Raw genomic sequence first — 23,535 nt, 5'->3', positions numbered from 1 at the left:
TGGATAAATGAGTTAGCCCTCTGATTTATTCTAGATGTTAGTTAGCTAATAAACATCTACCTGAGATTATTCTTGAATTGTATTCTTTCCTTCATTCTCCTCTTTTAAACCAGGAGCTGTAAAGGAATTGGGAGCTAATGGCACCAGTTGGTTTGGCTGCCAATTCAATGCAGTGGACCAGTTTCTGATCCTTAAGCACTTTGGTAATTTGCTTCTGCTTCTCAATCTTTGGACAACATAAAGGTTGACTAATGTTTTAAAATGTTAGCACTGTCTCTAGGTAGACTGTAAAATCCCTCAGAAATGGGTGTACTACATGTATTTTTTTACAAAACAACTATAGGTAGTAGCTAGAAAAGACACTGAGAAAACTAAAAGCCAGGAAGTAAACTATTACAAGCAACAAGTTAAAGACATCCACATTAATTATGCTGAATAACCATACAAACCTTATGGATAATTCATCACATACTTTTACATTCAAATAATCAGTACATGATTACCAGAAGAAATTTCTACTTGATTAAATAGCTTCAGCACTCTGAAGCACTTTTACCTGCAAAGGAAGTAGAATGCTCCAATTACAAGGACTCCTAGAAGAAGAAGTGAAGCCAAGAAAGCTGCGAACAGGTCACCTTTTGCTTGGGACTTGATGCTGGGCAGCAAAACTTCCTCGCAACGGGCTCCTGTGTAGTTCTCAATACACCTGGGAAACCAAGTATTATGGGGATTACATGGTAATTTGTCATCTAATATGCAAAGCACAAAGGCTTCTTTTGGTCTTAAGTGGGGAGTGAACTTGTTATGGCATAATTCAACATTTATATTTGCTTCACAGCAAGCCTTATTATGGAATTTCCAATTGCCTCATATTTGTGGAACAAAGGGAATTGGGTACATTGGGCATCTAGTTTACATTCTGATCCATACTGCTTTTCTATATTAAACCATATTTTCTGAATATATTCATTGGATTAGTAATATACTTCACAGTGGTGTACTTTGCAGTTAAATCTGTCTCCTCCACTAGCATATTTAATTAATTAAATCCACTTCATTAGTGTTAACTGTGTCACCCCACTGTTTCTCGTAGAGCAGTCATGCTTTCTTCTCCCCCTTTCATGTAACTTGCTAGCTGTCCTTTGAAGGGCTAGTACTGTCAGCTAAATAGATCAAGGAAATGGGAATTCATTGAGTCAGAGTACACCTTAAAATGCAGTAGTTTGTGCGGTGTAACAATTCATGCCAGAACATGTTATGTGCTTGGTTAATGACCCTCTCCTGGAGAGAACTATAAAAGTCTTCCCCACCATGATAATTTTATGTATTGAGCTTCTGAAAATTTCTTCTGAAGAAAGACTTAAACTGAATGTGGTATTTTACCATGGTAAAATGTTATGATATTTTATGAAAAATAAATAAAATGGCTTAGTAATTCATATTGAGTCAAAAATCGATAGGTTGAACCTAAACTGATCTTCATTTGTTGTATACTTTGCACTTACTCTGCTAAGTTTTCTTAAGGAATTTACTGCCTTACAGAAAATGGAAAGCACTTTATTCAGTAATTATATTCTGCATGTGTCTTTTATACATGTAAATTTGCTTCTCTCTAGTTGTATTACTAAAGATCTTGCTCCCTCTTGCTATTTCTGGCACTGAAGTCATAATAGTCTGTGACATAAGCAATTTCAGGCTCCAGCTGAGAAAAATGGGCTAAACTCCATAACATACTTGAAGTTCTCAACTGCCATTGGCAGCTGCAAAGTATAATTTCAGATGAGGGATATGAAGGCGGAGTGGGGAGGAACTGGCAAAAAAGAAAGAAGTCTAGCGTATCTAAATAAGATAAATGGATCACAGTGAACATACCAAGATGCATGCTTGATGTGACTCCCAGCACCACTTTCTGTAGATTATGGGCCTTCTGGTCTAAACTATTGTGCAAAGAATTACTACCATGTCTTTCAATTCTTTGCCTTTGGGAATAAAATGGAAGATTTAGACACTAGAAAAAAGATTTAATTATTATCGTATATAAAAGCTGTGCAACTGATCAAACAGCCACCATTTACTAAAGACACTTTTCAAAATGCCTATGTTTGATTGCTGGGAGAAGGAAGGACTGCTCTGATTGCTTGAGATAATGTCCCAGATATTTACAGTAAGTATAGTGGCATTTCGGTGGCCTATTTCTGAAATAGTGTAGAATACTTTGAGAAGTGTAGTTTAGGGCATTGTTCTCTAGCAAGTGTGAGAGAAATGCTTTGAAGAACTGAATAGAATAACAGGGATAGAAAATGGGATATAAAATTCATAGAAGTATTGAATACCAATGAAAACTGGAGACTAATGCAATGCTAAAATTATACAGGAAGGAAAAGAAAAGGGTTTTTGCATCAAAGACTCATGGAAAAGTTCTAGAGAATGGGTGTAAAGGGAGTAAGTCAGTCGCCTAAAGAGAAAAATGAAGTAGGAGGAAGAGAAGATAGTCCTAGATGAAGAGAGTTGCAAATAGGATTAGGTAAAAGGCTAGGATTAGAGAACTGTTGACATCCAGTAGAGTGCATGGAAGTCATATTCATATTCTGTGAAGACCATGGGGAAAAAAGTGGGAATGTGATGGCAGTGTAGCAAGAGGATCACTGAGATTGTGGCCACTTTCTACTAAACAGAAAATGGAACCAGATGCTTAAGATAGCCACAAGCCCTCAAGAGCAGCCAGAAGGCCTAAGACTGTAAGGGGAAAACTATAGCCAGTATGAATCCAAGGTTATAGCAAAGGGAAACAGACATACACTAAAAAAGCACATGCAAAACTGAAACATGTTAGATGCTGAACCTATTAATTCTTCCTGGATATAACAAAAAAAAGTTAGAAACATGTTTTCCATGACTTGCCAGTTAGTATCTGTTAGTAACAGACAGTATCTGTTTAACTGTGTTCAACGGATTGAGGATTGCAAAGCTACCTTCACTTTCTCTAGGCTGACTTGTTGACACACTTGCTGGAAGCGATTCCATGCTGTGTTGAAAATACTGTCATATAACCTAAAAATTACGGAGGTTTTCATAGCAGCAGCAACAATGAGATGAGATATATCTTGGTTGTATTTAAATAACCAAAATTATAGCTCATGTGAGCCTACCACCAGTCTCTGCTACAGTTAGGGCACTTCTGAAAATCCAGATGTTCAAATATTGGCTTGCACAAGCTTTTATGAAGTCATTGGTGCTGGTGTACAAACAGGTGAAGGACTACGTCAAATATAGAAGCAACCGATGCTTTAAGACAACCAAGAGAGGGAGAGGTTTCTACCCTAAGTCCTTTCCTAAAATTGGTGGGAAAGAAAATAAGCAGACTTCAGGACTTAGCAGTGGAACTCCCTCAGAAGATGTGCTTATCGTGTTGCATTAGGAGGGTTCTAGTAATTTCCGTGGAGTTACATACACAGTGACTGCAAGCCAGACAGAAAAGTAGCCTCTAACAAGCATGTGGGCTATGAACATAATCCAGGCAGACGGTATCTACATAGTGTCTCCTAGAGGTAGTCAGTCTTACTATACACAGCCTTAAAAATAAGTAGCAACTCATAGTTTATCTTGTTTATAACAGATGCCTAAAAGCAGAGCACAAGCTAAACATGACACATTTGCAGTTGCACATATGGCAGGCAACTGTGCTTTGTACTTGAGTGAATGAGTGCGAAAAACAGAGAAGCCTGCTTCTAGGCTATAGTAAGAGAAAGTTAAGATAATTAAGTCTTGTGGTCACTACGCCAGGTGTTGCTGTTGCACAACATCATCCATATGGTGTTTGCCTGCTGTTTCAGCCCATGCTTTGTGTTGGCTTTAAATGATCCTACTATGTAGCATTCCAGAGTTGATTTTTAAAATGGGAAAAAAAGGTCTTTCCTCCTCTAAGAAATTATAATTTTGAATTCAATCAGACTTAAAAGAGAACAGCCTTCAAATGTTTGAGGAAAAGCTGTGAGACCAGAAACTCCCATTTTCAGATGACATCCAGATTTCTGCTTTCCTAGATGCCTGCACACACCCCCACACCTCTTGTCAGATGAGATGAGCCAGCCTTAACTGTTGTATACAAACGTAGTATAGGAGCTGTGCTGGACACAAAACACTAATGCAATACAGGTAAACAGAAATCCACAGCCTCTTTCAACACAGGATATTAATCAAAATGATCTGTATTAGCATCAATGCAAGGCAGAAGGAAATAGATGGCACTGGATAAGATGTCAGGAGATGACCAGTGGGTCTGCAATTATATGGATCCTTTACAATCTAATCAGTTACTAAAATGTAAGCATAACAGCCCCCTTATAAGAAGGCATTACTGCTGTCTCGTTTGCAGATGCAGTTCATGAGACAGTACAAGTGATCTACTGCCTGTCTGATTTAGGTAAGAAGGTAAGGTTTCTTTCTCTTCCAGACTCTAAGGTGGGTGTCATAAGCAAGTATCTGACAGACTTTAAAAATAGAAGTAGGATTTTGAGTCAAATATGCACAGCCTCCCATTGCTTAGTATTACACTACAGGCGTTTTCACTTCAGGTTTTGTTTATTCTTCTTTTTCATCAGGGAAAAGCTGATGCTTCATGGTATAAAAATTACTTGCATGTAAATACAGAACTCCAAGCAGGAAAAAGCTGAAAAATTATCTGCTTGTCAATACAATTCAGATTACATGGCTGATAGCTTCAAAAGATCACCATAATCTTCAGTCTGTAGCAGGGTCCTAAATATTGTCCAGATCTATACACTATAAGGGCATCTAATAGGTATGAAAAAGAATTTAAAGCCAAAGTGAATAAGCAATAGCAAAATTAATTGGAAGCTCTAAGCAGCTTTTTTAAAAGTTCTGTGTTCAGATGAGCTTCAAAACTGTTACTCTGAAGTTGTATTCACATACAGAGTAAAATAAGAATGCTACTACTGGAGAGAAATTGAAAGAATGGGTTATTTCCCCCTAGAACTCCCTTAGCTATGTGTTTATGTGGCAAGCTTTACAGTATCTGGTAATTCTGCTCACATACTTTTCAAACACATAACCTAGTGTTGCATTTTATTTTTTATGTCCCATTAAAAATAAATCTTAATGACTAACTTTTTTTGTCTATACTTTTGGTGCATAGTCTTAACTTTTGTTCCTACCATTCAAGCTAAAAGCAGAATTGAAAAATACTAATTGGACACTTTGTTTCCAGAAGAGCCTGGGGTGTATGAAAGTTTAGTTTTAGGGGCAGAGAAAGAAGAAAAGCCCAGATGAGTGGGAAGCCCTTCACTGGCAACTTGCAGCATGTATATTCTGAAGGCTTATGGCACAGCAAGTACACCACTTGTAGGGACGTTTAAAAAGAAAATGAAGGACCCATCTTGGAGGAGGAGCCAGACAAGGATGGGGTATACAGAAAGTCATAGAAGAAATTTGCACAGCATTTACTGGATTAGTATAGGAAAGGTGGAGAAGAGTTTGTGTTAGGGTAGAAGCAAAGGAAGGGGAATGCAGAGATACCCTTTAATCACACACAAGGATTTCAGGGAGGTCTGCCTCTGTCTTTGTCTCTTGCAGTATTTGGTCTGAATGCACTGTCCTCTGCAGAATATGATCCCTTCCTCAAAAGGAGAGCATTCACTATTGATTTCTGTGCGTGCTGCCCTCGGAAGCAGAGGAGCTGTGTCTGTGTAGTCTCACACCATCTGTATTTTGGCTGAAATACAGAAAGAAGGCTCTCAGAAATCTGCCATGTGTAAGACAAAAGGGAAGGACCGGAGCTTCCTGTCAAACAAGATCTTCACTTAACTCTGCACTGCATTAATTAATGATTATGGGACAGCTGTGCATCAGGTGCTGAGGCAAACAGCTTTCAGCCTCATGTTAAATGATACACCTGAGGCAGCTGCTTTTCCATCCTTCTCCATTCTGCTGCATGTTTATTTAGTACATTTGAGCATTCCTGGGTTTGAAGCTCATCTTGTTTATGGTGACAGGTGTGCCTTTTGCTGCTAAGATCATTTAACACATTGTCAGGAATGAGGGAAGCTGGCAGCTGCGCAACTTCATGTTTTAACACACATCAGCTGTATTTAAAATCTGCTAATGTTGCACAGGGGATGGGAATCAACTAATGTTTTGTTTCTATTAAATCTCTACCTTGTGTGTATGTGTATATCTATGTATCTATCTATATTAATTCATTTTGGAATGGTAAAAAACCCTGAAATTCCAAAAGTAAACCGTGGCTCTTAATTTGTTAGCATGCTACAAAATTTCTAAAGAACGATGTAATTTGGCATCATTCTTTAAGGCAAATGTGTTTTAAGGTATTTTTACAGTTTGTTAGTCTCTTCTTGTCCTATTCCCCCTTTTAATCAATGCTGCGCTAATGATCATTCAGCCTTTGATTCCACAACTGATGCAATTTTCCTGTTGGTAGGAGATGATAATTTGAGAACACTTGGAAGCTTTAGGTGGGATTTGGCAGAAACCTGCATCAAAGAAACTTTATGCAACTATGTGATGATGCCAGTCTTCAAGTTCCAAAGCACCAAATATTTTGCTGAATTCTGCTGGATAGTGATGCATTTTTTCTGTTGTTTCTGTTCACATCATTGCTGATTACTAAGATATCTGTGTGTAAACAAAACCTTTCTCATCTATAATTAGCCTTCTCTGACTGATTAAGGAACATGTTTAGAATGAGGACATGCTTAAATAGAATGCTGCTATTTAAACCCCTATAACTTCATAATCAACCACTAGATACAGAAGAAAAATACTTGATAATTTAAATGCAATAAGATTGCCTGAGTGTAACAGAAATGCTCTCAAGATGTTACTTTTCTGCTTCAGCAGATTATAAAATCCTCTAGTACCTGAATTACAAATTACTTCATTTGGAGCCCTTTTAAAGTGGAAATTATCTGTGCCGACTAGCTTGTGCTCCTGAAGAATGATTTGTTCTATTTGTTACTTCATATTTACAGTTATTGCATCAAATACACCTTCCTCATTACACAGTCCAACAATAGTTGAGAGGGCACTTTGAAATTGTGTAACTGATGCTGTTTAGTCTGACCATTCTTTTTTCATTTAAGTACTTTAGTATCAATAATATGGGATTCCTTCTAGAAAAAATGCTTATGGGATTCCTTCTAGAAAAAACGCTTATGTACTTCAACATATTTTACTTTTTGTGTGTAGTATTCATTTTACATTGGATAAGCTTGCAAGGTTTAGCAATTAGAATTGTCATCATACAGAACTTCCAAGCTTTATCCTCACTCCTGGATCTGATTCATTGTATGACACTGGACAATATGCTTAGGGACAGTGATATGCTGTATGTATTTTTCCAGCTAGCATTTACGACAAATTTTCCTCTTCTCTCATCTACTAGGTGAGTTTACATGCTTGAGTTCAAATGTTTAAAATGATCTGTGCCAAACAAAAGAAAGACTTCAATTAAGGATGTCAGAAAATTTTGTTTCCTTATTCAAGTGTTTCATCCAGTTATCATCAGCTATAGCTTAAAATTGAAGAGGGAGCAGAAGTTGCCACAGAAGAAAAAAAGGTAATATCCTTAAGTGTATGTAATACATGTCTGAATATCTATTACTATGTTAAGTAAAACCATTAAATTAACCATGATTTATTTTGATGAATAACTCAGAATTAGTAAATGCAGAACCATGAAAAATCAGAATTTAATTTAGCATCTTCTTATGTCTTGGTAAATGAGAAAATAAAAGGATAGGGCTGTAGTTATGCAGGAAACTTATCCACATGCAAAAATAGGAAGCGCTTCTTTTCCAGTGTGCTACATGGGCTTCAAAAAGAAGAACAATCCCATCAACAAATGGTGTAAGAAGTATCTACATTTGCTGCCTTGATATTTCTTTGTGGTCTTCAAGTCGTCTTTGGCTGTCACTGTAAAGCTGCCCTTTGAGTGTTTTGGTGAGATTCAGATAACAGTAAGTCTTGAACTACATTCTTTTTCCCCCTTACAAGATCATATTCCTTTTTGCACTTTCTCACTTTGTTCAGGTCAGGCCATTTTATGTTATAAGAATTTTTGCAATATAATTCATCTGGAAGGAAAACTAGGGATGTGCATTGCCTTTCTGTATGCCTTTCCTACAGTCTATATTCATAAGGCAAAGGGTATTTTGTTCCTTTCTGTATTGTAATGAAGGGAGGAAATATGGTTCTAAATATAGATAACATCCTGAATGCATACATAACTGAGTGCGGTTGCACCTGTCGAACAAGCATGCACCAAATATACACGTTTATTCTTCTCATATTGTCATGTCTCTGCAAGCTACATAAGTGATCTGAGCATGAATTGCTGAATTTGGAACAGCCGTAGGTATTAGGTATTTTCTTTTCTATAATGTTTTAACAGTAGTTTCTTAAAGAAGCAAAATGGAGAAATAGTCTTTAGGCAGCTACTGTCCAATTCTTAAACACACAAACTTTAGTTTCACTGACCTGCAGAATGGACTGGATACAGTAGGAATCATATAGCAAATCCCTCCATTTAGACAAAAAGATCCATAACTGGTGCCACAGAGTTCTTCATGATCTTAAAAATAAGACCAAAATAAACACAAAGAAAAATAGAGACTTCTGTATTTTTATCAATAAAAGATCTTAATTATACTTTCAGGGAGTAAGGGTGGCTTCCTTAAAAAAAATAATCAAAACCACCAAAACAAACCACCACATACAAACAAAACCACTCTATGAACAAATAAGGTATCAGTCTTGCCTTCCACGCCAGCAACACAGAGCACTATCTGTCTTGCAGAATTGTTTCATTTAACGATATGCAAAAAGATCAAAAATTTAGACATCATGAAGCACTTGTTCTATGAATAAATGCAAAATTTCTCTTTCAGTGAGAGGAACTTTTGAATTCTCCGCTACTTCATTTGCCTTTCACAACCACAAGCCATACCAAGTTGAGTGACTCATATGATGACCTATATGAAGTCTGGTTTGTCCTGTTCCAGCACCACAAACTATCTTTAGCTTAACTAGCTTCTGTGAGAGAACGGGAGTCGGTACAGATAAACCCAGAATAGTCTCAGGTGTGGACCAGGACATTCTGAGACTGTGTCAGGTTGTATTAAGAGCTGCATCATAGCGCAGCTAGACACCGCCAGGTTTTCCCACCTCAATTTTTAACAACTAACAGAGGAGCTAGCCTATGAAGTGTCACTTATGCAGAAGACTGCCTGTTACAATGTTAATTTCCACAGATCTCAGAAAAGCTTTTTCCTGACTCAGTAGGCTTCTTATATGAATTGTTCGTGTGTTAAACACAATTAGGTGTTCTAATAAACCCCCAAATACAGGATACGAATGTTGGCACTTGTAGCAGCAGTTGTCCATGTGTTTTTATGCTTAAAAAGAATATCTAACTGTACCATTTCACTCTTTCTGAAAGCAGTCTAAATTTGGAAGTTGGACTGCGTATATTTATGATACATATAATGCATCAGTAACTGGTTTGATATATATGGATATATATTTTTTCTATATTCTTCAATCTCATGAAACCACAATATCTCAATCACAAGCAAAATAGAGCAGTCTTCTGGCATCACAGGTGTGAGAATCATGTGTTACCTCACACTTTTGGTGTTGTTTTTGCTGTTATTTCTCCCAGAAGTTCTGAAAATAAGAATTCTGCTGTCTCACTGGTTATGTACAGAAGCCATGTTCTATACAAAATATAGTGTTGTTTAAGAGGAATCAAGATTTTAGTTTTTTTATTTGTCCTTCAGGAAAGAGTTAGGGTTTTTCCTGCAGAAAAAAAGTGAGGAGTGTGGCCATAAGACGTTCAGTGGCAGAGATCTGTTACAGCTTTGTATATAAAAGAAACCTGACTTTTCCAAGAGTAACAGAAAAATTTAGCTACTTCTAAACCTGTGCAGCAAAAACACTGTGCATCGTGTTGTCCTCTAGACCACCTCTAATAATTCCAGTCTCCCGTCTTTTCATATATTCTTCCATTTTTATGACAACATATTGACGTAGGAGTGTGAGTACAGTCTTTATATTATTTTAAGATGAAGGCAGTTATACCACAGAGCTCAATGGGAATTCGGTTTCACATTCATGTTATCAAAATACTGGCATCCAAATGGTAACTGGACCTTTTTTCATGTGTGCAGATATATTAGGGAGTTGGAGGAAGGGGGATGTAAGGCGAGAAAAATTACTCATGTTTGACCTTGTTGCATTGGCTTAGGATGTGGCATAACAGAAATGTGTGTTCTGCCCTACTTCGTTAGAAGTTAAATGGAAATTTATTTTAACTCTGAAGCTTTCTCTGCTTGTCTACTGTTAATTAATTTACTGAAAGTTCAGTATTAAAAGTCTTCTAAAATTCTTTTGCATGGGTAACAGCATAACTGCAATAGGAATAAAATGGTAACAGAAAAAACCAAGCAGGTTTTTAAACAAGAACTCCAGATTACTTTACTTCAGTCTATTCAAACATAACAGTGGAACATTTGTGACAGTGTAATTTCATTGAAGGCTACATCCTTCCTTAAATGAAGAGAGGCTACTGAATACAGGAACAGTATATCTGGGTATCTATACAACTATAAGAACCAAGAGAGAAAAAGCAAAACTCTCAACTTTGACCTGCTCCCAACTCTATTAAGCATCTGAGGGAGTTAAGTGTTGTTGAAATTCTACCAGACAGAAAAGTGACATGACAGAAGGTAGGTCACACAGAAAAATCCCTTTAGACAGCTCATGGAAAGCCTTCAAAGAAATTCTCATGAGAATTAATGAAAACTTGTTAACCTCCTTAAAATCCCGCCTTATGGTTCTATTTCTTTTCTTCGCCTTTATGCAGGAGTAGGCCTGTCTCACACTGGCATAGTGGTAGGCTACTGAATAAAACTAAATGCCTCAAGTCATTCAGGTCTCAGAACATTTGGGAGAATCATTCTCTCACTGTTAGGGTGTGATCTGTGTATGAAGGACCAGCTCTGCAGCCCAACTCCACACTTCTGTTCGGGCCTCAGGCACTGTCTTAGGCCTATTAAAGAAAAGTGAGAGAGGTGGAGAGAGAAAACAAAAAGTGCCTAGGAAGCCTTCAAAACATTTTGGATTGTAGTTACAGGCAATTTCTCTATAGGCTATTTCTTTCTAGAGAGAGACTTCTTTCCAGTGCTAAGGGAAAAATGGTAACCTTAATTTTATCGGTAATGAGATACTTGAAGGAACACCTATGTCCATGTAGATCAGGTGCCCCGTTTTCCATCCAGTTGTGCTTTTCATTAGTTCTACTTTGTGTATTAATACTTTGCTACTACTTATTGAAAGTACCAGGGTAATACAGTACAAAGTAGACGAGAAAATTATGAAAGTGAATAGAAGAAAATTTAGGAAGCTCTAACACTAAAAAACCACATTAATTACTACTAGTAGTGGACTTGCTATAGAGTACTATTTCTATAGAGTACTATTGTACTCTAGTATTGTACGCTTCACTGAAATACAGTAGTTTGGACCTCATTTGAAAGCTACTGATCTGTATTTATAGACAGGAAAGTATGAAAGCAACAGTTTATCCCTTTAAATTTATAGTCAGTGATGCAAAAGAGTATACTGGAGAATCAGAAGGAGCTCAATTCAAGCCAAAATCCAATTACATTAGCATTGGTGAATGTGTTATGATTTTTCATGAGGTAAGTCAATACATTATATTAATCTAAAAATGCAAATGGTATGCTTTGAAAGTCAAATGTATACTACATTCAGACTACCATAATCAAGATAGAAAAGTTTAACAAGTCAAGTGGTGATGGGCAATTAAAAAAAAAACAACAACAAAAGATTTAGCTTTTCAATTAATATGACTGTAGAAACTCTATCAACGTATGTTCTACATAATATATATCTATATATGTAATTTGATATGTCCTTCTAAGTGAGAGATTAAATAAAGAGAAGTAGGACACAAATGTTACTTTTTAAAAAAGTCAGGGTTTTTTGGGAGAAGTGAAGAGGAATGAAACAAAATTGTTCCAATACTGGACTGTGAATACTTAAATCTGGCAAATGTAACAGCAGTCTCTAAATACACTGATTCTCAATTATTCTGTTTGAGGACATGCACAAAACCCTGCCCTTAAACTATCTTGTCTGTTTGCGTTTAAACTTTTGTAACCTGACTGTCCTATCTATTAAAAAGAAAAACAAATAAAGGCTCCACACTGCCTTCACCCCCAAAGAACCAAGCCAGCCTTGATAATCCACATGTTGACTCAGCTATTTTGCCTAATCCAGAGGCTAAAATACTAGAGACTGTCTAATCCTGAAGTCTGCTAAAACCAAAAAGGGAAGGAGGAGGAATGGGAAAGGTTGACAGAAGATAAAGAGGCTGATGCATGCTTCCTCACTTGTAAGCAACTTTGGAGTGCATGCTAGTCAGTCATGAACTATGAAATACTAGGATTGATCAAAGCAAACATCTCCTTAGAGAATTTGTACCCCTGACTGGTGAACTAGTTCGCTGACTAGTAAGTGATGACAGCCCTATGGAGCAGTTGTGACAATCCCAATGGCAGCTGTCAAAATCAATGCAATTTTAATGAATTCTAATTATATATGTATACAAGTTGAAGTAAAGACTTGGAAGAAATTACCTGTTCGCATATTATTCCGACAACAATTTTTATTCTTGGTCAGAGGCTATTCTTCTAAAACAGCACCTAAAGACAAATATGCAAATTTAGCATGTCATTTTTAATCCTAGTGACTTTTTTCCCTGTAGAAACAGCTATTGGAATGCATCTTTCAGTGTTGCTGCTAAGACATTTGTTGTATTTTGACAGTAATACACTTATATTAGATGTGAGTTCTGTTAATTCACAGTTAATGGCAAACATTTAAGTCTGCTGTCAAGTTCAGTGAACTCCACAGAGTAACACCAAATTCACACTAAAGTACATTTAAACAATGAATACCTTTTTGAAACTGCCATGCTTATTCAGAATTGTAATACTTGATGCTTTTAGGCAATATACGTTATTGTTTCTATCTAGCAAATTAAATTGACATTTGTACCTTGAAAATACATTGAAAGACAGTGCATACAATTGAACCAGTCCTCAGACTAGTAATTATTCAGTCAGGGAAGACCTTGGTGTTAGAATTCTTGCATTTCACAAAAACCAGCTTCCCAATTTATAATTTCTCAGAGAGAATGTGTGTATTTTACTTAAGTGTTTTTCATGTCTGGATGTCAGGTGAAATTACTAATATAAACCGTGAATTTAGGAGAACTCAGCAAGGTCAGGACTTGTACAATTATTTTTTAAATATGGAATAGAAACTCTCTGCCTGGACAGAAACCGATCTTCACTTGACATCGCTGAAAAGAAACTTACTCTGTAGATATGCCAGCTCTATAATGATCTAATGCTGTTATATTCTGTCTTCTTGTAAGATATAGTCGAGGTTTACTGTACCAAAAAGGTTACTGAACAAGCCTAATGCAATAGATCTTTTTTAATATTTGCTCTTTTTTTTCTTAATTATACTTTAAAGCGTACATAAATATTTGAGCAAACTGTCCTATATTGGAAGAAAGACTTTTTCCCATTAAATGATCAAATAAAATAAATTACCAGCTTTACCAAAAATAATTGCTTATACTTCAACTTTTAGTGATAGAAAGGCAACTCTGTAGAGGCCTGTTTCAAAAGGTATAATGCATTTGTACTTACTGTATAAGCACACAGTTCTGTTTTTCACAGGACCTCAGATGGCTTCTCTAGCTCTTTAAGCGTCCTGTCCATACAAGAAAATCTGAAATGGCAGTTCCCTGCGATACTGGGCTGTAACAGCAAGGTCCCCACCCAAAGGCTGTCCTCTTGGGCTGTCTGCAGACATGCAACTTTGTTTACTTTGTGTACACAACCAAGTACTATTAACATGGCATGTGGCACAAAGAAACAAAAAGCCCCGATCTGCTTCAGAATTGTAATCCTGTTTTTCAAAGAATTACATTGTCCTGGAGATGGTTGTTTTTAGCAGGCAAGATCCGGATTGTATATGTGCTGTTAAAAAGGCTTCACATTTACATATAGTGCAATGTGGGTGAGGTCACAACAAAGACAAACGTGCATACAGAGGCCAAGTACAGGACAGGGTAACGCCCCGTTATGCTCACAGAATTACTCGCATGCTTTTCTAGGGTTACCAATACTACAGTTTATTGCTGAATTCAAAACATTCACATAATGCAGTATATATAAATTCCATCATACAAATATTACATGCAGCAGTCAAAAATCTGATTTAAATTTCTATTTTATTGGAGCAAGCAGTCCTTTTTAATTTATTTTCCCTGTTCTTGGAATATTCCACAAAATTGTGTAATATCCAATAGCTCTCAACAGAAAATATTAACAGGATATATAACCTAAATTTCAGACCAGCTCCTTTACCACATTTAATTAGGATATGGGTCCTTGAACAGACAAAAAAATTTGATTTTGCTACTGCAAAAAGGAGTTCTCACATCTCCTTTCCTTCATCTTATTGTCAGTATGCATCTCTCTATCTCTGTGGTGCTGCTGCTGGTATAAGTTGAACTTTTTCAGGAGATGCTTGAATCCAATGATGCAGCATAAAATTCCTTAGAGGAAGCTGACCGTTTTTTACTTCACCAGTGTGTGTTAAACGGATGTGCTATGCACCTCATCAGCTGTTTGGACTGGGACTAATTGTTACATGTACTACAAATTGTTTCTGAGACGACTGTAGAGAACAAGAGCAAAACAAAGAGGAAGGCTATGGGACTACTAATAGTTTATTTTCAAACTTTATTGCCTGCATATTCAAGGAAACAGGGTGGCAAAGGAAGGAAGTGAGAATACTTCCTAAATAGTGCAAGAAGATGTATGTGTGTAATTCTGTGCTTTAAGTCCTGACAATAAGTATCACAACTTGAGTCTAAAGATTACTTTCAAAAGAGATGTTGCTGACACCATTCACAGCTGTGGCTTTTTTTTTTTTTTTTTTTTTTTTAAAAAAAAAAAGACCGAAAAGTAACTAATGAGGTAGTCATGTATTTGTAAGTTTTTCTCTAGGGTGTTTGTTGCACTCCGAACAGAAGTTCAAGTATGCATCAGTGTCCTAAAAAGGATTATATCAGACTCTCTATCTCATTAGAAAAGTAAGCTGATATATTGTAAAGAAAATGAAATGCTATAGAAGAAATTGTTGCTAAACTTGATTCTAACTTGCTGACATCTACCTGTGCACTGAAGTTTTTTCCGTACTAGAAACAAAAGAGGTCATTTGTGCATCTACCTAACACTTTCCAAATTCTTTATCTTCTTTTAAGACACAGCTGTAGCTTATGCTCACAGAAACTAAAAATACAGTTCTATGAATGCTCAAATGTTTATTTTGCATACATTGAATCAAGTTAGAATATTTTAATCTGAAATTTAAGATATAGCCTAATTTGCTTTGTGCCAGCTTGTTGAAAAATCTTCACATCAGTACTACCCTTTTCCTGACATCTGTCATCTGAACTGATATTAATAATCGCAATATATTGTTTGAAAGATTACAGTTTATACATTAAAGTTAGGTCACCTGTGTACTGATATATACAGATATATACTATTTCAGCCTCTTCAATTACTTGAAACTCCTGGGCATCTTTATCTCTGTAGTCTGAATCCGTTAACAAGGGCTTTAAAGGATTTAAATCATGTTTAGAGTTAACCGTATCTTAAATCACTTTAAAGTATGTTCCAGTACTTTGCTGAATGAAGCATGAGTTCTATGTGTATGCGTGTGTCATACTGAATTCTGGAAACGTGACGGAAATACTGGGTTACTATTCTGTAGCGGAGAAGCCATAGATTAAAGTGGGCCAACAAAGGAAAATTCATATAGCCTAGTGCTTCCCGGGCACTAAAACACTAAGGGAAAGAATACATTTATTTCTTTTTTGGGAACTGCTATTGGATTTCTGGGCGACTTGAGTGCTCAGTCACAAAACTGCAATGGGTTCAGCTCTTCAGCAAAAAAAACGTGCTAATATCTGGCCATACTGGAGGCTGGCTGGAACAACTCTTCTGGACTCATTAGATCTGTCTTTAACCTGTTTTACTCCCCTTCACGCAGAATCCTTATTGCCACATAGTTTTGTGTACTTCTCATGGCTAACTATTCTAAGCATCTGTGAGATGCAGTATCCCCAAAAGATAACTGGAAGTTTTAATGAGCACAGGCAGATAAAAAGAAAGCACTGAACAATGATTTAGGTTTTGTTTTATGGTTCTTTGCTATTCAAACATTCTTAAAATTAATCTCTAAATAAACTCTCCCCCAAATTAAAGATCATTTCAGTCACATGGCTATTTCAAATATACATTGTTTGTTCATTTAGATTAAGTCGCACCTTACAGCTGTTTTCAAGAATGGGATTTTACTGCTTTGTGTATTCTTTTTTTAAGATCCAAAAGGTAAAATCTCATTCTGCCCCAATACTGAGTTCAAATATTTGTGTTATGAAACCTATGAAGGGAAAAAAAAAATAAAATTGCACTATCTGCTAATTACACATAAATTTCCTTCTGAGATGTGTCCTTGATATCTATCAAGTAGTTTGCCAACCACACCTCTTATTTTCCCCAAGAGCCAGGAACTGTCCTGAGGTCTTGTTAAAAGGAGCGTGCTTATCTAGGCGGTAACTTCTAGTACCCTCACATATGAAGCTCATAACTGATTTTAGCACTGAAAATCATCAGGCATCAAAAAAAAATAATCAAACTGCCTGAAACAAATGGAAATCTCAGTAAGGAAGAATTCAAGATGAGATACTACAATTTTTTGTGTAAGGACAATGCATTACTCACACACGGAGAGTTTCTTTTAAGATGGGATAGCCATAACATGAAGGAACTGTAACAAAAGACAGAATCGAGGGCTGATGCCAAATGGCTTGCAAGTCTCAGCATGCTTATGATTGACAGATGAATTTTTTGAATCCAGATATTAAAAATTCTTTCCATGACAGTTTTCTGAAATGACACCAAATGACTGAGTCTTCTTGTCTTAGGAACGCCTACAGCAAAAGGTTTACATTCTGATTTTATCCGCTGACCTATGTCTAGGATTAATAATATACTAAACCAGCTGATAAAACTGTTGTCACAATGTTGAAATCACAATGTGAGACATTACAGTAAATTTAAGGGAAAACTTTCTATTGCTAAAATTTTGCAAGTAGTTTGCAACCAACTGCAAATTCCCACCTGAAACCCCAGTTCTAGTGTATGAGATATTCATACGGAAGTTGGCAAAGCTACCTTTCAGTTGAGGCCTCTGTCAAACGTAAGTACTGTAGTAATTTTTTTTTTCTTTTTTTTTTTTTTTTGTAATTTTGAGGTAGTCATGAGCTTGTGTGTGCTCATGCAGGGGAAGTGATAAATTTTAGAAGCCATCTACATTAAAAAAAAAAATCACTATCAAGTTTGGAAAAAAAACCCACAACACTATTGTTTCATTCTGTGTGCTTACTGATTTCTCCTACAGCACTTTTGCTTTCATCCCTGAACTCTCTAAGAAATCAACTGAAATGTCATACAACTTAGAGGTTTTCACTGTGTGATTAATTTTTATTCCTATCTCAGTGGTAGATAGAGTGCCCATGAGAATGTCAACTCTCAGATGTCAGTAATCTCAGATCCAAAAATCAGAACTCAAAAAATGTGTATTACAAACCGGCATACAAGGAGATGGTTTAGCACATGGACATTCCGTTAAACAGATCGGTATCACTTTAGTAATTTTAAGATACTAAAAAATATCTATCAAAAGAGTTTAAATACTTATTTTTACATGGGAGTCCTCAGGAAGCTAATGTAACTAGGCATCCCAGTACTGATTTTGCTTTTTTTGAAGCCAAACATCGTCTGGACGGTAGTAACTGGTGGCTGCCATCACCAGCTATTCCACAGCAGCTCAGCATATGGTAAAGAACTGTTAAAACTTGAATTTCAACCTCTTTTTTTCGTTTTGCTCATTTAAAGCATGTTCTTGGGGTATTTTTATTATTCCCCGCCCCCCCCCAATTTCGTATTGAGTTAATTTATTCTACTTAAGCCGCAGCTTACCACAGCAAATGGGTATTCTTAACTCTGCTGGTGTAATCTTTCCCAGACATGCACCGGACAATCTGCTGAATCAACGTAATCTCTAATCTGCCCCGTGTAATCCGGCAGCCGCCCGCGGCGCGCGCCGTTATGCAACGCGGGCGGCTCCGGGGGCACGGCGGCACGAGGCGCGGGCGGGCCCCGAGCGAGGCGGTTGCGCCGGGCCCCGGCCGCGCCACAGGAGCCGGCCCCACCGCCAGCGTGCTGCGGCGGCCCGCGGCCCCTCCTCATACCGCGGCTCCCACCTGCCCGCCCTGTCCCGGGGGTCGGCGATCGACGCGGCGGCTCCCGCCATGAGCGGACCGGCCGGGGCGGGAGGCGGCACCGCTCCGCCCTCCCCGCCCTCCGCGTCCCGTAGTACTACGGAGCCCGCCCTCCGCCGCCGCTATTGGGTCGGCGGCGCCCACGTGATGGGGGCGAGCACGCGCGCGCGCCCCCTTTAAACCGCCCCGCCCCCCCCTTTTCCCTTTCCCGCCCGCCCGCCGGCCCGCGCGGGGCCCGCTGTTGCCTAGGCGACCCGGAGGAAGGGCGGGCGCGCGCGGGCGGGCGGGCTCGCGCGCAGGTTTCGCCCCCGCCCCTCCCCTCGCCGCTGCCGGCTCCGCGCGAGGCGCGCGGCGGCCCGTCGGCGGAGCGGGGGCTTTGCGGGCGCCGGCGCCGCGGGCAGCAGGTACGTGCCGTGCCGGCCTGGGGCCGACCCTGCCGCCGCCCCTCGCCCTGCCGCCGCGGCGGGCCACCCCCGAGGGCGGGCGGGGCGGCCCGGCGGGGTCCCCGCGCCGGCGGACGGGGCGCGGGGAGCCCTTTGGCGGCGGAGAAAGTTTGGCGGCGGGCGCCGCCTCCCGCCAGCTCGCCGGCGGCGGGGCCGGGGGGGCCGTGCGGGCGCCCAGCCGCGGGCCGGCCTGCGGCGGGGCCGGGGCACCCTCCCGCGGGCTCGGTGTGGCGGCGCGGGGCTGGGGGGCTGTCTTAGGGCCGCGGCGGTTGGCGCGCAGCGGTGGGCAGCCGGGCGGGGGGCGGGAGGAGCCGGCGGGGGTCCCGTATCGGGCGCGGGCGGCTCCGCGTGCACACAGCCCGCGTAGCGCCGCGGCGTGAGAGTCGCTTCGCGCTGGCTCTGCGGGAGCGCCCGCCGGCCGCGCAGCGCCTCTGCGGAACGGCCGCCCCGGCAGCTCCTGCCGTGGGTGCTGTGGATCCGTGCGGTGCTGCAGCTCGTCTTGGAAACCCTCTGCCCTAGAGCGGCATCGTGGCTTGCCACAACGAGAAAAGGAACCGCAGTGTCTTTTTGGAAGCTGAAATCCCTTTAGACTGCTCTTAACCAGGGAATTTTCTGTTTGCCTTCCACAAAAATGTAATGAACCTAATAGACCTTTTTTTGTGGCATCTCTAGAGGTGAAATCTGTAAACTGTGAGTGATGTGCTGTAACGGGATAGCATGTCACAGTAACTTTTCTTAAGGAAAATAGTACTTCAGCACGTGTGTTTCTAGGGTGATAGGTTTTTTTTTCTAGTGTGCTGAAGTTGGGAGATGCATCTGCTAGATGTGACTTCAGCAGCATTTCTTGGTTCTTATGTGTGGATTTGAGAGCGAACTGACCTACAGGCTCTTTTGTTAACTAGAGCATGCACCTGACACTGTTGTAACAGCTGCAAAAAATCTGTCTCTCTAAAAGGAGTAAAATGAGTAATGATGTAGGGACGTTTACAGCTGTGAATGCAATCAGCAGAGAGGCTTGTTTGTCTGAGCATGGGCACCTGTCGTGTACAGAAACACAGTGAGAAACTGCCGTTTTGTGATGTGACTGTCAGGAGTCCTGGGGGGTTTGGTAAGACTTATTACTGGAATTTGCACAAGAAAAGAAGGGTAAGCAGCCTGTAAGTTTTTAATGTGTAGTACAACATTACTACCCAAGCATGGATTGAGTGAGATGGTATTGATGCTCAACGATTTTCTGGTAGTTCCTGTGAAGATGCTGCAAGTTCCTGCGGGACACTTGTAAAAGAGTCATTAATAGTATGGTCATATTAGGGGAGGATTATAAATTAGACCATACAATAGTAGCATGTAAGTACTTTGCAACAAGATATTGTGATTAACATTATGCGCAATTATCTTGTATGGGAAGAGCTGTTGACTTGATCTTGTGAACAGTATCCATATTACCAGGCGGTGTACTCTGTGTAGAGAAGGGAAGGAATGCTGCTTATTTCCAGAGCATGTGGAGTAAGAAGCAAGCGCGTCCTGCTTCAGTTGTGTTACAGTTCCTAAACACTGTGAAGAATATGCTTACAGTCAGTGAAGTGGCTCTATGAGTGAGGAGCCCACATTCCAGAAGCAGTGCATATGTGTACTCATTCCTGTATGTTTTTGAACAAAGTGAAATTTTTGCAGCTGTGTCCTGATGCTGCCCATTAGATTGCAAAATTGGCTTGCCTGTTCAGTGCAAGGTGGAGTTTTTGCCGAAAGGGTGAAAAGAGGTTTAAGTTCCACAAAAAGTTAGATGTGGTTAGCAGGTGATAACTATGCTAAAGACAACAGTGGGCAAAGAGGACATGTAGCAAGAGTATATGCATCAGCTATTCTAGCTTCAGAACTGGAGTTGTAGGTGAAATGAAGGTCTTGACTCCAACTGGTTTGTGAAAAGGTCAGTAAGAAAATTAAGATGTGAGCTATGTATGCTTGCAGTGCAGCTACTAGTGCATGCCTGCTACTCAGCTGAAGTATTTTCGGACTGTGACTGACAGCATAAATGGGGAACGTAATGCATGGTATAGCTGTTTTCCCTTTCACTGTGTCTGTTTGCAAAGGTTAGTTGCGTGTATGCGTGATTACAATTCTGAAGGTGCCCTGTAAAAGATGCGTACTGCTCATTATAATTCTCCTCTCCTGGCCCCCGCTACTGTTGTGCTATTACTCCAACTTGGATTCAGTGGTGACTCTCTGAAACCTGACTACCTGGCAGCTTGTTGTTTTGTCTCTGATGGTCTATATGCTGCAGTTTCTGACTGCAGTAATATTGCATCACAGATTTTACCTTCAGCACTGAGGGCAGAACTAGCAAAACCTCAAGCATCATCAAGAGCGTGGTTTCAGTGTTATTACATGTGGTTACATGCAGATTAGGCGGAGAAGCTGCATTGCCCTATGAGATCCTGATATGACTAAAATTTACCTGTAATATATCATCAGTATTAAAGTAGTTGCATTACCTAGCAATAGAACAACAATTAACTGAATTGTGTTACATGGTATAAAACCGACAAGAGCAGCATATAGGGGTTTATGTTTGTGTAGTAGTGCTCAACATATCTGCTTCCTGGCCGGTGGGGATTACTTGACAGACAAAAAACTTTATCCTTACAAACGCTGCAGAACCAATACTGACACAGGATAGTGAGCTGCAGTCCTTTCTGCCTCATACGTTAACATCTAAAGTGTTAACCAAGTGCTATTTGCAGAATCTTCATTGCTAGTTGGTATGTGAGATGAAGGTTGTGATTTGATTCCTCTTTTTCCTCTCCTTCCTGGTTCTGTCCTGATACTGTGTGCTGTTGAAACTTCTTGCCACGCTCTTGTTAGGTTTAATAATATGAGGGGTAAGTCTGGAATCTGTGGTGTTGAAATACAGGGAGTTTTGAATTTTTTGGACTCAAAAAATTTGGAACTCTCTCAAATTAGGGGTATTTTTGTAGTGAGGTAGGCATGAGCATACTTAGTGAAATTCCATCTTCAAGAGAAAAATAATAAAAGTTGGTTTGTTATCACTGTGGGGTAGAGCTTGGCTGTTGTGCATTCTTTGGCTCAGGACGTCCCTGCCCAAGGTGAACTGAAAGCTTTTTACCCACCGAGTTCTTAGATGAAGTGTTAGGGGCAGGGGCTAGGTGAAAGACTGTGGAAGGTTTACTTCAGTCTCTCTGTTGTCTTTCAGCCCACCTATTTGCTGGGCTTAGGATTTTGCTTGACAAGAGTGATGTATTGGGGTTTAATTCTTAATTTAGTTATAAGGTTGCAATGAGCTCTGTCACGTCCATGTAACCTTGTTGAAATCACTGGTTTTGCATGAGTATAATTAAAGACAGGCCTTGTAAACTCAAGTTGTAATGGAGGTTTTCTAATGATAGTTTTGTCATTAACTAAGCATTACAAAATGCAATATCAGCTTCTTGCTTTATTCAAGTCGTAATATTTTCAGCTTAAAGAGGTTCTCCCTCTGTCTCACTTCCATTTTATCTTGTCTAGGGTTCAGTGTTGCTTTGATACATTTGAACTGTAAGATTTCTTCTTTTGTGGCAATTACTGTCTCTTTTCTTACATCGTGTAAAGCACCATGTGCATCTATAGCATTACACACAAATGAAACTATATTTGAGTATATGTTCAAATATTTGGTTGTAAAGTCAGACATGTAAGTCGGAAAATGTCTAATTTAGGGTTATGCAGATGCACTTCTATGTTGTGAACCACCTTGTTCACTGAATGAGCCAATGATTTGCAGGAAAATTAGTAAGTGATCTAAACAGTTAAAAAGAACATTAATGCAAGTGGAGTATTAATTCATATGTTGTTTTAAATATGATGCTTCCTAATTTCCAGGAGCTTAATTTGGAACCCAAACAACCTTCTTGCAAATTAGTTTCTAACATGGCCCCTCTTAGTATTGTATGGTTTAGCTTTTTTTTTTTTCTTTTTGGTAAAACTGTATTATATGGAGGTGTAAATTTCCCTTGTTGACCTTAACAAATCCCTGAGTGGGATTTGAGCCTTCAGTAGTGATTTCTAGTTCAGGTAATTGCCTTACTTGGTAAGGTGGTTATTTGGTAAAAGGGGAAGGACCTTCGGAGTCTGTTCTTTGTCTAGGGGAACAATGGGTAAAGTCTGACCTATTTCATTCTCCTTTCTGCTGTCTGTCCTGCCTCTACTTCTTTGCTTCAGCAATCTGTTAAGTGCTTCATAGCGCACTGTCTGTCACTGTTCTGCCAGAGGTGCAACCTGCCCAGCCATTGTGTAGGTGTCGTTCATGTCCATTTGATTATTTTTTTTGAGAGAGGTCACCAAATACTTCATTTAAAAAAGCAAGCAGGTATAGGAAAACGATTCGGCTTAACTTGAATGGATTGCCATGAGACAAAGAGCATCCCTGTTATTCCAGGGAACTTCAAAGGCTGTCTGCAAACCAGGCAAGTGTCACAGCTTCTCAAAAAGGTTGCAAAAGCCTTTGTAGTGTAAAGTGTTATGTGTCTGGTATTTAAGTGTGCCTACCAGCTTCTTCTACTAATAGAAAATGAAAGTTCATATATAAAAATAGCAAAATAC

The 23,535-nt window shown here is 39.4% G+C and overlaps 2 protein-coding genes across 10 annotated transcripts in view; one reads left to right on the top strand and one right to left on the bottom strand.

Moving 5' to 3' along the window:
* NRG4 (neuregulin 4) overlaps positions 1 to 18,586 on the bottom strand; it is a 31,550-nt gene extending 12,964 nt beyond the window's left edge. For 2 of the 6 annotated variants that reach the window (XR_013929691.1, XR_013929692.1), the window contains exons 1-4: positions 18,195 to 18,560; positions 12,699 to 12,764; positions 8,515 to 8,608; positions 557 to 706 (exon numbers count right to left, since the gene is read on the bottom strand). Coding sequence is in view for 2 of the 6 variants with exons in the window: in XM_080396888.1 (XP_080253014.1) it covers positions 557 to 706; positions 8,515 to 8,608; positions 12,699 to 12,708 (254 nt within the window). In the remaining 4 variants the exon portion in view is untranslated. Of the gene's footprint in view, positions 1 to 556; positions 707 to 8,514; positions 8,609 to 12,698; positions 12,765 to 18,194 lie in introns of all 6 variants that reach the window. The other 4 variants (XR_013929689.1, XR_013929690.1, XM_080396888.1 and 1 more) reach the window with 4 other exon arrangements.
* Positions 18,587 to 18,716: 130 nt separating this feature from the next.
* TMEM266 (transmembrane protein 266) overlaps positions 18,717 to 23,535 on the top strand; it is an 86,463-nt gene continuing 81,644 nt past the window's right edge. For 2 of the 4 annotated variants that reach the window (XM_080396864.1, XM_080396866.1), the window contains exon 1: positions 18,729 to 18,900. The gene's annotated coding sequence lies outside the window, so the exon portion shown is untranslated. Of the gene's footprint in view, positions 18,901 to 23,535 lie in introns of all 4 variants that reach the window. The other 2 variants (XM_080396865.1, XM_080396867.1) reach the window with 2 other exon arrangements.

Source organism: Falco punctatus (genome assembly GCF_963210335.1).
Source record: "Falco punctatus genome assembly, chromosome: 7".
Classification (NCBI taxonomy): Eukaryota; Metazoa; Chordata; class Aves; order Falconiformes; family Falconidae; genus Falco; species Falco punctatus.
This window is presented reverse-complemented; position numbering and strand designations above follow the sequence as displayed.